At 41.8% G+C, this 16,038-nt stretch overlaps 1 protein-coding gene across 1 annotated transcript in view; it reads right to left on the bottom strand.

Annotated features, from left to right (window-relative positions):
• LOC122656026 (acetolactate synthase small subunit 2, chloroplastic-like) overlaps positions 1-16,038 on the bottom strand; it is a 70,965-nt gene that overhangs the window by 36,241 nt on the left and 18,686 nt on the right. Inside the window, exon 4 of the mRNA XM_043850447.1 lies at positions 13,460-13,528. Within this exon, the coding sequence (XP_043706382.1) occupies positions 13,460-13,528 (69 nt within the window). The remainder of the gene's footprint in view (positions 1-13,459; positions 13,529-16,038) is intronic.

The raw sequence follows: 16,038 nt of genomic DNA, 5'->3' as shown, positions 1-16,038 counted from the left end.
TTACTCCTCCAACTCCAGCTTAACCATATGCTTGTCATTGAACTGTCATGCATTTGCATCACGATCGATACTGTAATCATCATAGGGGGCTTGTGTGTGTATGGTTCTTTGTGCTTGTCGAGGAACACGATTGACAATAGCTTGCTACTGTCTCCCCGTTTGTGCTGTGTAAGATTCAAAATGCTGCTCCATAGAAGAAATCATTCGGTTAACTGTCAAGCTTCTCAGCAAGTGAAAGGTTAGTAGCTTCTGGAGCCTGGTTCGAAGCATTAGAACTCTGCTCAGCCATGGCTCTGACACTCAAATAATGTAGAGCCAAGTCACAAGTGACTCAACCCCAAATAAGATCACAAATATAACCCAGATTAGGTACTGGTTTCAGACTTGAAATAAATATTAGACAAACAGTAGGCCACAATAGGTTAAACTAATCCTTATAACCCCTAACAATACCAAACAATGATTGTTTTTTGTGCAACTAGACGAATCCTGCCCTTTTCCCGTGAATGGTTGTGGATTGATATGACCTTCGCTGGTTCCTCTATTTGTGACACGGTCGGAAAGCTTGCTTTTTGTGTAACTCTGAATCATATTTGGATGGAGCATAATATTAGGAAATGGACCTCCAACTCTAGGTCTTATCAGCAGATTTGGGATTCCATTTCCTTTGAAATTAAGGCAAAACTTTCGTCAGCTCCTCCCTCTCAATGTATTGACACCCCAAGGAACAGGCTCCTTGTTGTCTCCCGGGGGCTCTCTTCTGTCTCGCTTGTTGCTCCTGCCCCTCATAGCTGAATTTTTGGGCTTCTGATTTTTTGTTTTGTTGCTCCCTTTCGAGGGCCCTGTAATTTTTTCTTCTCCTAGGTAATGAATTTCTTATTCACACAAAAAAAAAAAATACCAAACAATGATAATGTATAACCTCAGCCAAAGGGAACAATAACCAGCAGCATTAACAGTACTACCACAGGTCTGGAACAGATCAAACAACAAGAAAATTAGCCAACTCCAAAATCAATAGTTACCCGTGTTGGATGGACCTTGTATTCCCATCGACTTTGAGTCTCAAAAGGGTGGATAACTCCTAGAAACCTCAGGCCAAATTAATGGCTAGATGCTGAGATATCACAGCAACATGAAAATAGAAACCAAACTTAGAAATTAGTAACTAATGGACATTGACAAACCCAACCATTGGATCAGCACCAAAATCACTATCGAAGGAAAGGTTATGGATGTTGATTCTGTCCCCAAATATCAGAAACAGTCAATGGTCAGATCTGGAGATCGATGGGGTTGAAAATCCCAGCACAGTTCCTTGAAAAAACTAAACCGCAGGGGCTGTTTTGGGGGGTCCAATCAGCAGCAGTGACAACAGCAACTTAGAACAACTCGATGGATATTTCAGTAGGCAATCAGCAGCTTCAATAGGGGTCTCGGTTGGTCTTAGATGGCCAAAGAAAATAAACTCAGAATGGGGTTTAGATTGGAAGAAGGAGAAGGCGAAGAAAGGATAGGTAGACTCTTTCAGTCTAGGGTATCTCACCCAAGGTCTCTCACCTCACTGCATCTCACAGATTCTCTTTGCGCAAGCAAGCAAAACTTCCATTCAATAAATCACGAGGCACTCTAAGATCCCCTATTACATATAGTGATAAACTTTCTAAAAACAGAAAATAGAAAGTAAGAATAAAAGGAAAGAACTAGAAGCCGCTTACAAGAGAATATTGAGGCTTGTTCACTAAGCAACTAAGTCTTGATTAAGTAAACAAAAGCTGAAACTAAATTAGGAAACAAATAAACAAAAAGATACCCAGTTGTCCCCCATGATTTGGCTTTGAGTGAGCCAAAAACACCCAACCCGCATGGGTTGGCCTAGCCAAGGCTGGTTGGCCCTATGGCCCATGGGTCTGGCCACTTAATGTGCATCATGGGCCAGCCTCCTTTGATTCTTGCGGCTGTATTTGAGGCCCAAGAATCTGGGATATCAATCAGTATTGGGTATCATATGGGAGGGGTGATTTAAGAGACGTATTGTGCCGTATTGTAGCGTATTAGAGAAATGCAAGATAAGCTAAGATACACAGAGAAATGGTCAAGAAATGAATGGATGTGTTTATGATACATGTAAAATACATTTTTGAAGCATAAAAACTTTATTATGCAATATGTAAATATATATCAGCTTGATGCAAGGATTTGAGTCAGTTTTTACCTAATCTAGTGATGCATAACAAAAAGAAAAGAGATATGAAAACAAAAACAAAACAAAAAAACAAAAAAAAAAAAAAAAAAGAGATATGCAACTTTACCACTATTTTGTCCAAATCTATTTTGATCCGTGATTTGAGCACTGTAAAATGTAAATTCCCCAAAACTTGTTGAAATGGTAAAGATTAGGGTCGTTTTTTATGTTAGATGATATCCTCCAACTCATATTGAAGAGACAAACAAGTTTCCAAGACCTTGGGTTGCTCGCAATTTCATATCTCACTCATGGTTTCTATTTTACAGGTAAAGGAGCATATCGTCCTGTAACGAACTGTAACAACCAAATTTTTTTGGGTAAATTACATGTAATGTACCCAATGTTTAAGAAAAGGACATTTGGGGTATCTAAAGTTTCTAAAGTGACATTTGGAGTACCTTGTGAACTATTTTTGTTCACAAATTAGATATATTTCCAATTTTACCCCTCCTCCTCTATCTCCACCTCTTCCTCACCCTTCATTCCCACCCTCATTTGCAGCAAGCGCCGAAGCTCCTACTGCCCAATCCAATCCCCCTACCAGCCATCCCTCTCCCCCACCATCCCTCACCTCCTCCCTGCCGCCCCCATCACCACTTAGTTTTGTTCCGTCCCAATCCTTTGCTCTCTTTGTTAGCAGGCCTTCTCCCTCTCTTCCGCTAAACCACTTCTGCCGCCGAGGCGTGAGTCTGGTCTTGGGGCCCCCATCCTCCTCTTCCCTCAAAACTAGCATCACTGCCCAAGGTGAACGGACCAGCGTCTTCACTACCGATTTCTGGTGCTCTCGTTATCTTGTCATGGCTCTCCATTATTACAAAAACAACAGCAACAAAAAACTCAGCCTTATCCCAACTTAATAGGGTCGGTTACAAATCCAACAAAACAAAGTAGGGAACACCAAGGTCTAAACAAGAAAAGAGGGATAAAGAGATGGGGAATAAAAAATTTTAAAATAAAATAAAGTAACAGCAAAATGAAAGATGAAAGGTGAAAGTAATAGGAAGGAGGCACAGCCCAACAAGTCAGGAGAATCTCAACTAAATGGGGTCTGCAACATGGATCCACAGCAAAATGAAAGATGAAAGGTGAAAGTAAGAGGAAGAAGGCACAGCCCAGCAAGTCATGAGAATCTCAACTAAATGGGGTCTGCAACATGGATCCTTGCCCTTCAACAGGCTCTATTCAAGGTCATGCTTGGTACAAGACCCAGACGATGCATGTCTTTCTTCACAACTTCTCCTATGGTCATTTTAGGCCTGTCCCTAGCTCTTCTAGTTCCTTCGATCTGAATCATATCACTCCTCCTTACTGGGGTATCCCTAGGCCTCCGTTGAACATGACTCTATCATCTTAAATGACTCTCTCGGAGCTTGTCATTGATCGGGGCAACTCCCAAGTAAGCTCTAATACGATCATTCCGTACTTTACCTTCCTAGTTTTCCTGCACATTCATCTTAACATCCTCATCTCTACTATACATAACTTCTCAATATGACACTTCTTAACTACCCAACATTCTGCGCCATACATCATTGTCAGTCGAACAACAGTCCTATAGAACTTTCCTTTAAGATTTATAGGAATAAGCCGGTCACACAGTACTCCGGACGCACCTCTCCATTTCATCCACCCCACTTTATTTCTTTATGAAACATCATCCTCTATGTCACCTTCTTTATTTATGATTGAACCCATATATCTAAAATAGTTACTTTGGGGTATCTCTGTTTCCTCAATTCGCACCATGTCAGAATCCATCATAGTGTGACTAAAATTACACATTATATACTCCGTCTTCATTTTACTGATCTTAAAGCCTCTTGTTTCCAAGGTTAATCTCCATAGCTCTAACTTAGCATTAATCCCTTCTTTTATCTCATCCACTAAGACGATATCATTGGCAAAGAGCATACACCACGGGACCTCGTCTTGAATACTCTTGGTTAGGTCATCCATGATAAGCGCAAATAGACAAGGGTTTAAGCTTGATCCCTGATGTAACCCAATCATAATTGGGAATTCCTTACCCTGACCTCCCATAGATCTTACGCTAGTCATCGCGCCCTCATACATATCTGTAATTACATCCACATATTTACTCGGCACTCCTCTCTTCACTAGAATATGCCAGATTAAATCTCTATGAACTCGGTCATATGCTGGTTACAGGTCAATGAAGACCATATGGAGATCCTTCTTGCTATCTCTATATCTTTCCATGAGCCTCCTCAAGAAGTAGATAGCTTCTATCGTGGATCCACTTGGCATAAAGCCAGACTGGTTCACCGAGATATAAGTCTCTTCTCAACCGAGCTTCAATAACCTTTTCCCAAAGTTTCATAGTATGACTCATCAGTCATTAGCTTTATGCTTCTATACTTATTGCAGCTTTAGATATCGCCTTTATTTTTGCAAATCGGGACTACAATGCTTCTCCTCCATTCATCTGGCATCTTCCTTATGTTCATAATCCTGTTAAACAACATGGTTGGCCAATAAACCCCACAACCTCCTAAAGTTTTCCACACTTCTATTGGAATCTCATCTAGGCCTGGTGTCTTGCCTGTTTTCATCTTTCTTAGGGCTTCTTTAACTTCAGCCACACTAACTTTTCTTACATATCTATGATGAGTGGTATCATGTTGAATAGTGTACTCATCTGGGTCAATTCTAGACCTATCTCCATTTAATAGGTCACAGATATACTCATCCCATCCCTTACCAATACTCTTCCATCATCACCCTTGATACACCTCACCTGATCAAAATCTCTACTCTTCATTTCACTCATCTTAACTATCTTATATATAGGCTTTTTACCTTCTTTTGTGTTTAGGTTGATATAGAGTTCCTCATATTTCGTTGCGTTAGCCATCCCCACAATCTTCCTAGCTTCGTTTCTGACATCATAATACCTCTTTTTATCTTCCGTTTCTTTAGTCCTTTGTCATGTCTTAAAACAATCTTTTTTGGTCTTGATGGCTGCTTGGACCTCATCGTTCCACCACCAAGTCTCCCTAGGGGCTTGACGACTACCCTTCGTTTCCCTTAGCACTTCGTTGGCAACCCTCTTAATACAAGTCATCATCTTGTTCCACATCGCATTGGTGTCTACCTCAAAGTCCCACTTTCCTTGTTTAACCACATTATCAGTAAATGTCTTTAGAGACTTCCCTTTTAATCTCCAACACCTTATTTTAGGATAAGTTAGCGGAGATTAAATTAATGGAAATCCTTGATTCCCAAGATTTACTGCTACCAGAGAAATAACATTTTCTTTTTCAGGAATTGGGAGGAAAACCCATATCAGATAACATCACATTCTTTAAAATAGCGAAGAAGAAACAGAGTATTTCTGTGTAAAATCTGATGCGATGAAACAAATCCAGATGATTGATTCTTATATCCTACAAAACCCAGAAAGGAAAAACAGAAAGACAGGATTTTCTTCAAAATATTAACGAAAAACCAGCACTGTTTATCACTTTAAACAGAGAAAAAACAAAGAAAAACTTTTCAACCTTCTATAACTCAATGTTAACAAAATAGGAATTTCGTGAATGGCTTGAATAATCAATGAGATCAGTCAAGCTCTCTATTTATAATAATAATAATAAAAGAGATTACAAAGGGAAACACTGTTCACATGAACAGTATCACCGCCCAAATTACAATCCTACCCTTGTTCAAAAGTACATAAATAAAGCATAAATAAAAAACCAAAAATACCCTTACAATATCGGGTAACACATCTCAACACTCCCCCTCAAGTTGGGGCATAGATATCACACATGCCCAACTTGACTAGACTAGGATAAAACAACTTCCCACTCAACCCTTTGGTGAAGACATCAGCCAGTTGATCTCCAGACTTCACAAAAGGAATACAAATCTGCCCACTCTCTAACTTCTCCTTGATGAAGTGTGCCTGCCAATCTCCACATGTTTGGTACGGTCATGCTGCACGATTGTGGGCAATGTTAATTCTTTGCTTTGTTGTCACAGTACAACATCATTGGAAGATGAACAGAACCACGGATATCAAGGAGTAAACTCTGAAGCCACAGTAACTCACATATGCCCTGGGCCATAGCATGGAATTCAGCTTCAGCACTAGATCTTGCCACAACATTTTGCTTTTTACTCCGCCATGTGACTAGATTTCCTCCAACAAAAGTACAATAGTCGGAGGTAGATTTCCTGTCAGGGTTACCACCCCAGTCAGCATCTGTGTAAGCCTCAATGCGAAGATGGTCATGAGGAGACAAAAGGATCCCTTTTCCTAGAGCTGACTTCAAGTAATGGAGAATACGAAGAACAGCAGCTATGTGAGTGGAATAAGGATCATGCATAAACTGGCTCACAAGACTCACAGTAATGGCAATATCTGGTCTGGTGTGGGAGAGATAAATCAGCTTGCCTACCAATCGTTGATATCTGCCCTTATCAACAGGTTCACCATCCTTCTCTTGCAGACGGGTAGTAGCTTCCAAGGGAGTGTCACAAGGATGACAACCAAGCAAACCAAACCAGTCTCTGATAGTAAATCTAGAAGATACTTTCTCTGGGAGAGAAAGATGCCTTTTAGAGAACGGGCAACTTCAATCCCAAGAAAATATCTTACCTGTCCTAGATCTTTAATGTCAAATTCCCGTCCCAAGAAAGCCTTCAAGTGAGAAACTTCATCTGTATCATTACCAGTCACAACTATGTCATCAACATAAACTATGAGAAGAGTGACCTTTTCTCCCTTTCGCTTGATGAACAGAGTGTGATCAGCATGACTCTGTTTGTATCCACAGGAGACCATAGCTTTATGAAACCTACCAAACCATGCCCGTGGAAATTGCTTCAACCCATAGAGTACCCTTTTGAGCCTACAAACTTTCCCATGGGTCTTGTCAGAGGAAAAACCCGGAGGAATATCCATATAAACCTCCTCTTCCAACACCCCATGAAGAAATGCATTTTTTACATCCAACTGCTATAGGTCCCAGCCAAAGTTGACAGCACAAGACAGTAAGACCCAGACAGTGTTCAACTTCGCAACAGGGGCAAATGTCTCCTAGTAGTCGATCCCATAAGTTTGAGTGAAGCCTCTGGCCACAAGCCTGGCTTTATATCTATCCACTGTTCCATCTGGCTTCTGCTTGACAACAAATACCCATTTGCACCCGACTGGTTTCTTACCCAAAGGAAGAACAACTAGCTCCCATGTCTCATTTTTAAGTAAGGCCGTCATTTCTTCCATCATGGTTGCTTTCCACTTTGGATCTGCAATCGCCTCCTGCCATTTCTGAGGAATAGAAACAGAGGAAAGAGAAGAAACAAATGCACGATAGGAAGGAGATAAAGCATCATAGGAAACAACATTGGAGATGGGATGTTGGGTGCATGACCTAACGCCTTTACGAACAGCGATAGATAAGTCAAGGGAAGGATCCTTACCAGATGATGTAGGAGGGTCTGGATCTGGATCAAGTGCAGACGATTGTGGAGGTGGTATGGGGGTGGTGGTAGTCTAAACTTGTCCTGTGCGCTCCCGGATATATACCTTATCAACAGGGATTTGACTGACTGGTATACGCTCCCCCTGAATAGGAGCCACTATAGGAGCTGAAGTTACAAAGGGCTCCCCCTGAATAGAAGCTGGAAGAATAGCAGACACATCTTCAAAACCCTGATCCTGCTCCCCCTGAAGAGGTGTCTGGGAATAATATGACAAGGACTCATGGAAGACAATATCCATGGAGACAAAAGTACGACGAGAAGGTGGATGGTAACACTTGTATCCTTTCTGGGTCGCAGAATAGCCCAGAAAAATACACCGAATGCTCCGTGGATCAAATTTTCCATGAGGATGATGATTGCGGACATAGCAGACACAACCAAAAACTATGGGGGAACCACAAAGGAGGAGGAACCCTAGAGGAGATCAACGGGGGAACGACCATCAAGGACACAGGTAGGCACACGGTTGATGAGATAAGCAGCGGTAAGAATGGCATCACCCCAGTCGTGAGAAGGAACCTGCCGTGCAAACATAATGGCCCGGGCTACCTCAAGGAGATGTCTATTTTTCCTTTCAGCAACCCCATTCTGGGCAGGTGTGTCAACACAGCTGGTTTGATGGACAATACCATGTGCAACCAAATAAAGTTGGAACTGACCCTCCATGTACTCTCTGCCATTATCACTGCGTAAAATGCGCAAGGTGGCATTGAATTGGGTCTGAACAATACGATGAAATAACTGAAAATAGCGGAAGACCTCACTTTTATGGCTCATCATGTACACCCAAGTGGCACGAGTATAACAATCAATAAACGAGACAAACCATCGATGACCAGAAAGGGAAGTACAACGGGCATGGCCCCACACATCAGAATGAACCAAAGCAAAAGGAAACTCACTTCTTTTATTTAATGAAGAATAACTGGAATGAGTCTGTTTGGCCAAAACACAAGCCTCACATAAAAACTCATTCCTATTACAATGCTTAATCAAGCTCGAAAACAAAAGAGACAAAGTACTAAGGGATGGATGACCAAGTCGGCAGTGCCAGAGATGAAGGTCAGGGGACAAGGTGGACTGTAAATGATGAGCTGTAGAGGAAGCCGAATGCAAAGTAGAAGGCTGACCCGGGTTAAGTAAGTAGAGACCACCCTGCATCTTACCACCCCCAATCGTGTGCCCCGTCTCCAGATCTTGTATGACACAATGAGAAGGGAAAAAAGTCAGTTTGCAGTTCAGATCTCTAGTTAGACTACTAATAAAGAGAAGGTTGGTAGAAAAGGACAGAACATGGAAAACAGATTTTAATGGAAGGGTAGGTGAGCAGCGTATGGAACCCTTCCCATTAATAGGAGAAAGGGAACCATTAGCTACTCGAACACTGTCTTTGCCAGAAGATGGAGAATAAAGATGAAATACATGGGAGGAGCCAGTCATGTGGTCAGTGGCACCAGAATCTATAATCCAAGGACTGGATACAGCCGATGTACACAGACTACTGACTGGAGTACCTGAGGCAAAATTAGAACCAGGAGGGGCAGCAGGTGTAGATGCCGTAGTGGAGGCAGCGGAAGAGGCCTGTAGCATGAGATGGAAAGCTAGGAGCTCATCCTGAGTAAGCCCAATGTCAGATGAAGGGGCAGCAGCAGCAGTAGTAGGAGAATCAGCCATATGAGCCTTGGGCTTAAACTTCCCACGGGCTTTCTTTTCCTCAAAATCAGCAAGCTTCCCATTGAACTTCCAGCATTGAGCCTTAGTATGATAGAGCCTGTTGCAGTGTTCACACTTGACAGGACCTTTAGGGACAGAAGTACCACCATCAGTAGTGGTAAGAGGAGTACTGGAAGCAACTTGCAAGGCAGAGCGATCAATAGTAGAGGAATGCAGCATAGCAGCCTGACGAGATTCCTCATTATGAACCAAGGCAAAGGCCTGCTCTAGGGATGGAAAAGGGGACTGCCCAAGTACTTGCACCCGAATAGGATCAAACTCCATATTTAGTCTAGCCAAAAAATCATAGACACATATTTTAGCAACGTGTTTGCGATAGGCAGCCAGATCAGTTGCAGTAGAGGGCTGATAGTCGGAGTAATGATCCAATTGCTGCCATATGTTCTTGAGGGCAGCATAGTATTTGGAGACAGAGAGCTCCTATTGGGTAGTGGCATTAGCCTTCTTTCTAATCTCATAGACCTGTGCATCATTCCCCGTGCGACCATAAGTCTCTTTCGCACCATTCCAGATAGTATGGGCAGTGTCCAGTAGAAGAAAATTGTCTAAGATATCCCCTTGCATAGAATGGATTAAGTAGGACATCACCATCGCATCATTCGATAACCACTTGTTGAGCTAAGAACCCTCTTCCACTGGTTTAGTTGTTGTCCCAAGAAGATGGCCAGTGAGGCCACGGCCAGCTACTGTCAAATAGGTAGACCGAGACCACTTCAGGTAGTTAGAGCCATCAAGTTTGATTGGGGCAGCAAGGGGAAGAAAATCAGTCCGGGACTGGCCATTAATGCCAGAAGAGGCCGAAGAAGAATTTGAACCAGTCATTGGAGCAGGTAACCAATCTTCAATGAAGCAGCAAACAGCCAAAAAATATCCAAAAAAATTTTGGAATCGACCCCCAATAGAAAAGGGCTGTATTAGAGCAAAAAATCTCAGATACGTAGGCTGGGAATGATGTCGAATGAAGGCAACAAGGGTGCCAATCAGATGCAGCAGGAACCAGCAGCCCAACCCCAAGATCGATTAACGTCAGGGTTTTGAAAAAAACCCTGAGAAGAGAGATTGATAAGGGACTGAGGTCTTCAACCAATCTGATGAAGTGAATAGGGGCTGAGAACAATATCAAATAAAGATCCCACAATAGAAGATGCAGCCGAAACAGATGCCGAAGCCTGATCTCCAAAAAAAATAGGAATCTTCAAATCGCAGACAATGCTTCAGCTCCACTCGATCCAAAAAAGAGGCATAAAAAAGGAGGTATATTGGAGTAGTAGCTAGATCATTACGATCACCTCAGTAGTGCTGCCCTAATGGGAGAAGAAGAACCAAAAGAAAGGAAGAAAGAAGAAGGGAAGAAGCTCGATGGAGGGAAGGAGAAAAAAATCGAAGGGAGGGAGGTGGGTTTTGAAAACCTAGATCAGAGTGTATTTGGCTCTGATGCCATGTTAACAAAACAGGAATTTCGTGAATGGCTTGAATAATCAATGAGATCAGTCAAGCTCTCTATTTATAATAATAATAATAAAAGAGATTACAAAGGAAAACACTGTTCACGATACTATTCACGGCATTGTTCACGTGAACAGTGTCACTGCCCAAATTACAATCCTACCCTTGTTCAAAAGTACATAAATAAAGCATAAATAAAAAACCAAAAATACCCTTATAATATCGAGTAACACATCTCAATACTCAGAGATGGAAAGCGGAGCTCGAAGGCACCATATTGCCTACTCTTGCATTTTGGTACTCACGGGAAATGAGAGAGGAGAGCTAGAGAGTCGAGAGAGAAATGATTGTATTTTGAGAAGGGAAAAAAAGTGAGTTTGTGATCTTTATTGTTAGTAAAGATGGATTAGGGAAACTGTTGCAGCTGATATCCTCGTCCACTACCGCCGCAGCCGCCACCTCCTTCTTCTCCCCCCAATCATCTTCAACAGATTGTCTCCATATCGCTGCAATTAAGAACCCAAGTTGCTCAGTGATTTCAAGCCCCAGTGATGGTGGGGAGTAGGTTGTGAAGAGGGAGAGGGAGGAGAGGGAGGGGCAGTAGTGGTGGGGTGGAGCTGGCTGAAAATGGGTTAGAGGCGGAGGGTGAGGAGGAGGTGGACGTTGAGGATGAGGTTGAGGGGTAAAATTAGAAATATGTTTGAATTGTGAATAAAAATAATTCACAAGGTATTCCGAATGTCATTTTTGAAACACGAGGTACCCAAAATGACCTTTTCTTAAACAATGGGAACCTCTGGTGTAAATTACCCTTTTTGTTTAAAACTAAGTATTGACACCGATATGTATCAGTCAATACAATATGATACGATACTTACTGATATTTGAAAACCTGGTAATTGGTAAAGACCCATCAAGCTAGTCTAATTGACACAAACAAAATGGAAAGCTTTCCTTTTGGTACATCAAGAAGCTAGTCCTACCATAGTTGTCAAGGTGTCCAAGTGCCTTGGTCGCCTAGGCCGGTGCCTTGGACACCTTGGTTGCCTTGCATCTGAACCCCCTCTAACGCCTTGGATCACCTAGACGTTGTGAAAACTCTGAGTCGTACAATCATATCTGAGTTGGGTTTCTATTTGTCTCCCAAAGGAAGACCTAGGTAAGTAGAAAATGAGAACAAAATTTAGCCACAAACAAGTACAGAGATTCCCAGTGTGTCACATGAGAAAACCACCAAACATCTATCTTCTAGTAAAGTTCATTCACATCCCCAACAATGCCTTGGAACAACAAAAACTACTCCATATGGGAAAAGCGAAGACTTTTAGCAGCCTATTCTATTCAGCCTTTTAAGCAAATCCTAATTAGAGCCATAATTATCATATTATAAAGTTACTTAAGATTTCCCACCAAAAAAAATGGAAACATTCCCTTCAAGTAGGTGCCTTTTGGTAGAATGATCATTGATTTAAGTTGAATTAAGGGTGGGCGTTGGTCCAACGGTAAGGTTGCTCCATTGTGACCAAGTGGTCACAGGTTCAAGTATTGAAACAGCCTCTCTGCAAAAGCAGGGGTAAGGGCGTACACTATGACCCTCCTCGTGCACTGGGTATGCCCTTTTGTTATGGAATCACCAACATCAACCTGGAATTAGAGGATCAGGTTCAGATCAGGTTTCACATGTATCACATCTGCTTGTGTCTGTTCTGCATGCACTAAAGACACCATAACTTCTTCAATGAGAATTTAAAAGAGGGAAATGAACTAAAATTGGGCTGTGCTTGCTCAAAGTTATTCAAGACGAACCAATTGAAGTTCCAACTCCGAAAAAGAAGCACCAAACTTTAAGGGAAAAAGAACGCTAACAGGTCGCGTGGTTCCTGCACCTAGACATAACCCAATACCTTTGTGTGCAAAAAAGATCATTCAGCCCCCAGTGCAATCAAAAATCACATCCAAACCAATGCCTCGGTGGCTCTGTGCACACTTTCATTGGCTACTACATTGGTGCTTGGGCTACACGAACGGTTAGCGTCTTCTTGCCCATAATTACAGACATGTAAATGTAATAAAAAATCAATTCATATATGACTCCATTGAGATGAAATACTAGAAAAGACAGAATAGAATTAATATATATATATATATACGCACACATCAATCAAATATGCAACTTAGATGATGCAAATCTAAGCTGAACTTCTTGGGAATAAATCAGGATCTATGAGGGAACTCACATGCTGTACATTGCCCGTTTTCTCCTCCCTGTTTTTGAGAGGTCACAAAATTGAATGCATGAGAACTAAACAAGGGGAGCAAAGCTCCAAAACAAATCCAATAAAAAAAACAAGCAAGACCTAAAGCCACCCTGGAACCGAACCCATCCAACAACATCCGAGACAAGAAAAATGAAGAGAAAATAGCAAACAATGGAGTAATGGGTATTTCATATTATTGGCATTCAAGCAACAAGCCTTAATCACATACACCAGAGAAGGAACAAGAGTTTGATCCAGTCACCTCAACAGTCACTGAGTGTTCTGAAATATCCACAATCTTTGCCCTGAAGATTTCCACCAACCATTTTATCTGAAAATTAAAACCAATAAAGAAATAGTTGTCAATGATCCAGCAGAGGGAAGGGGAACAGTTATAAGGAAAGGAAGTACGTTTTCCAATATCTAGTTATCTACCATATACATATTATATTTCAGTCTAAAGTAACTTTGGAAATGGGAATTCCATGATTGTCAGATGAGGTCAAACACCACACACCACATTCAATTGGTGGAAACCTCAGGTACACCATCAGATGAAGGCTTTAAATTCTGCTAGATTTCTGAGGTTTCACTCCAGAACAGAATGGAATCTAGATGGTAACAGCCCCGAATGACATTAGAAAGTGGAAATTTAAGAAATACAGAGACGAACCAAAATCTGGTTAGAACAAATTGATACAATTAAGACTTTTTTTCCTGTTTTCTTAATAATGCAGGACTAGTTTGGTTTGGTTGGATTGGGTTTGGTTGGACAAAAGATTGGACCAGTTTTTTGTTCATCTTTGGGTCATATGGTTTAGTTCTGGTTCACTAAAGGAACCAGAAATTGTAGGGTCTTATTTTAATTATTTGTTCATCTTTTGGTCATATGGTTTAGTTCTGGTTCTCTTCATTCTCTTGGCTGTTTTGAGGGTCTTCCAAGGAAATTTTCTGTGGGTGCAGAAACTTGCTGCTTATGGTATTGCCATAGAATTTGTGGCTGAGATTTGATCACTACACATCTGAAGATGGAAGATTAATCTCTTCTATGATCAACAGATCTCTATTCTAGCCATCTCTCTCGGGTTATTCTTGCTAATAGTTCTTCTACTCAAGTTTCCAGTCATGGAGTTGTTTCTCCCACTTCATCTTTATCATTGTCTTCAGTTCTTCATGTTCTTTAGTTACCACTAAATTTATTATCTGACAATCAAATTACTAAAGCTCTTAATTGAAATAATTCATTACCAAAACCCGAAACAGGGGAGGGAAGGATACACAATAGGGGGAAACGAGAGATAGGGGGACTATACAATGTCTCTAGCCATAGAAAGGGGTAGGAGACTGAAGTAGGGATATAGGTAAACCCCAGGAGACAACAATACGTCTGTTCCTTGGGGAATCAAAAACAGTGCGGTGAGGTAACATGCAGAGCCTAGAGTTAACATCAAAGAAGATGGCTTTCCATATCATGTCAAGAGAACGAGAGTTAGAGGAGCATCTTTTAAGATTCCTCTCCATCCGGATATGATAGATGACGGCACCAAACACAAGCCTACCTGCAGTATCACAAATAGAGCTGCCAGAGAAAGTCATATCCATCCAAAGCCATTCCCTGGAAAACGGAAGGGGTCTTCTACAGCGGGGCCAACAAGAGTCTAAGGCTTTGTACCAAACTGAGGAGGTAAAGGGACAGGAGAAGAAAAGATGGTCGATGTCTTCAAGGCTATTCCAACAAAGGACACAAGAGGGGGAAACAGATACCTGGCGGTGGAGGAAGTACTGGGTGGGAAGGCAATGGTCGAGGGCTTTATAGGCAGTAAAGCTATGACGGGGGATGTGACCTGTAAACCAACCAAGTTTATGCCAAGGGACAGTGGGCGCATGGAGCCTAACAAAATCCCAAGCAAAGTGGGAGCTGAAAAGGCCATTTGGGGGAGAGAAGCCAGGTAACAGTGTCAGGGCGAGGGGGAGGGGTTTGGAAGAGTAATGTAGTTATAGATAGGGTAAAGCCCTACTAGAAGCCAATTAACCCAGGACCAATAACAAGGAACTAAGGGGCTGTTGGTTCTGCAGTTTCAGTAGGACAGAATTGCAATTTTAGGTCAAATCTAGGGCTTAGGTTAGGATAATGGAAGGGGGGCTTAGGGGGTATGGCTAGGCAGGATTATAGGACTCTAATAATGTAGGTATTAGAGTTTTAAGTGTTTTGAAAATTCTGTAAAACTGGGCAGTAAGTCGGGATTGACTATGGGTTTTGGGCAAATTAATGAAGGATGAGGGGATTAGGGTTTTGATGGACAAATATGGCTGAGCAGCAAGATCTAGAGTTTAATGGAATTAGGGTTTAATGGAATTCAAGCAAAAATAAAAGGGGATCGATTGGGGGGAAGGAAAAGGAATGAAAACAGAATTTAAAAATTCAAACTTACAGCAGGAATCCACCGGCAGCAGCTTGAACAAAGAAGGATGGAACCACCTTCAGTAAGAGATCCTCCCAGCCGTCACGGCGTAAGGAGTCAACCGGAGTCCACCGATCCCTTTCCACCTTGAGATCCACTCCACAAGGATGCACACTCACAAGGAGCAACAGCAGCAACAAAGGCAGCAAGCATTAAGCTGAGTTTTTATTGATCAAAATTCGTATTCAAGGCTTTGCCCCCTTACAACCTTATATAAAAGACTCAAAAATAGACTTCTACTCTAAAAAGGAAACGCCTAACCCAATCCTTAACCTATTAGGTAACTTAAACTGACTAGGAAACTAAAATACTAAAAGAAATAGACTCAAAACATGGCTGAACTTATAGAGTCCTAATCCAGCCCAACTTACATCACATG

This window comes from Telopea speciosissima, chromosome 3 (assembly GCF_018873765.1).
Source record: "Telopea speciosissima isolate NSW1024214 ecotype Mountain lineage chromosome 3, Tspe_v1, whole genome shotgun sequence".
NCBI lineage: Eukaryota > Viridiplantae > Streptophyta > Magnoliopsida > Proteales > Proteaceae > Telopea > Telopea speciosissima.
The sequence above is the reverse complement of the archived record's forward strand: the minus strand, read 5'-3'. Positions and strand labels throughout refer to the sequence as shown.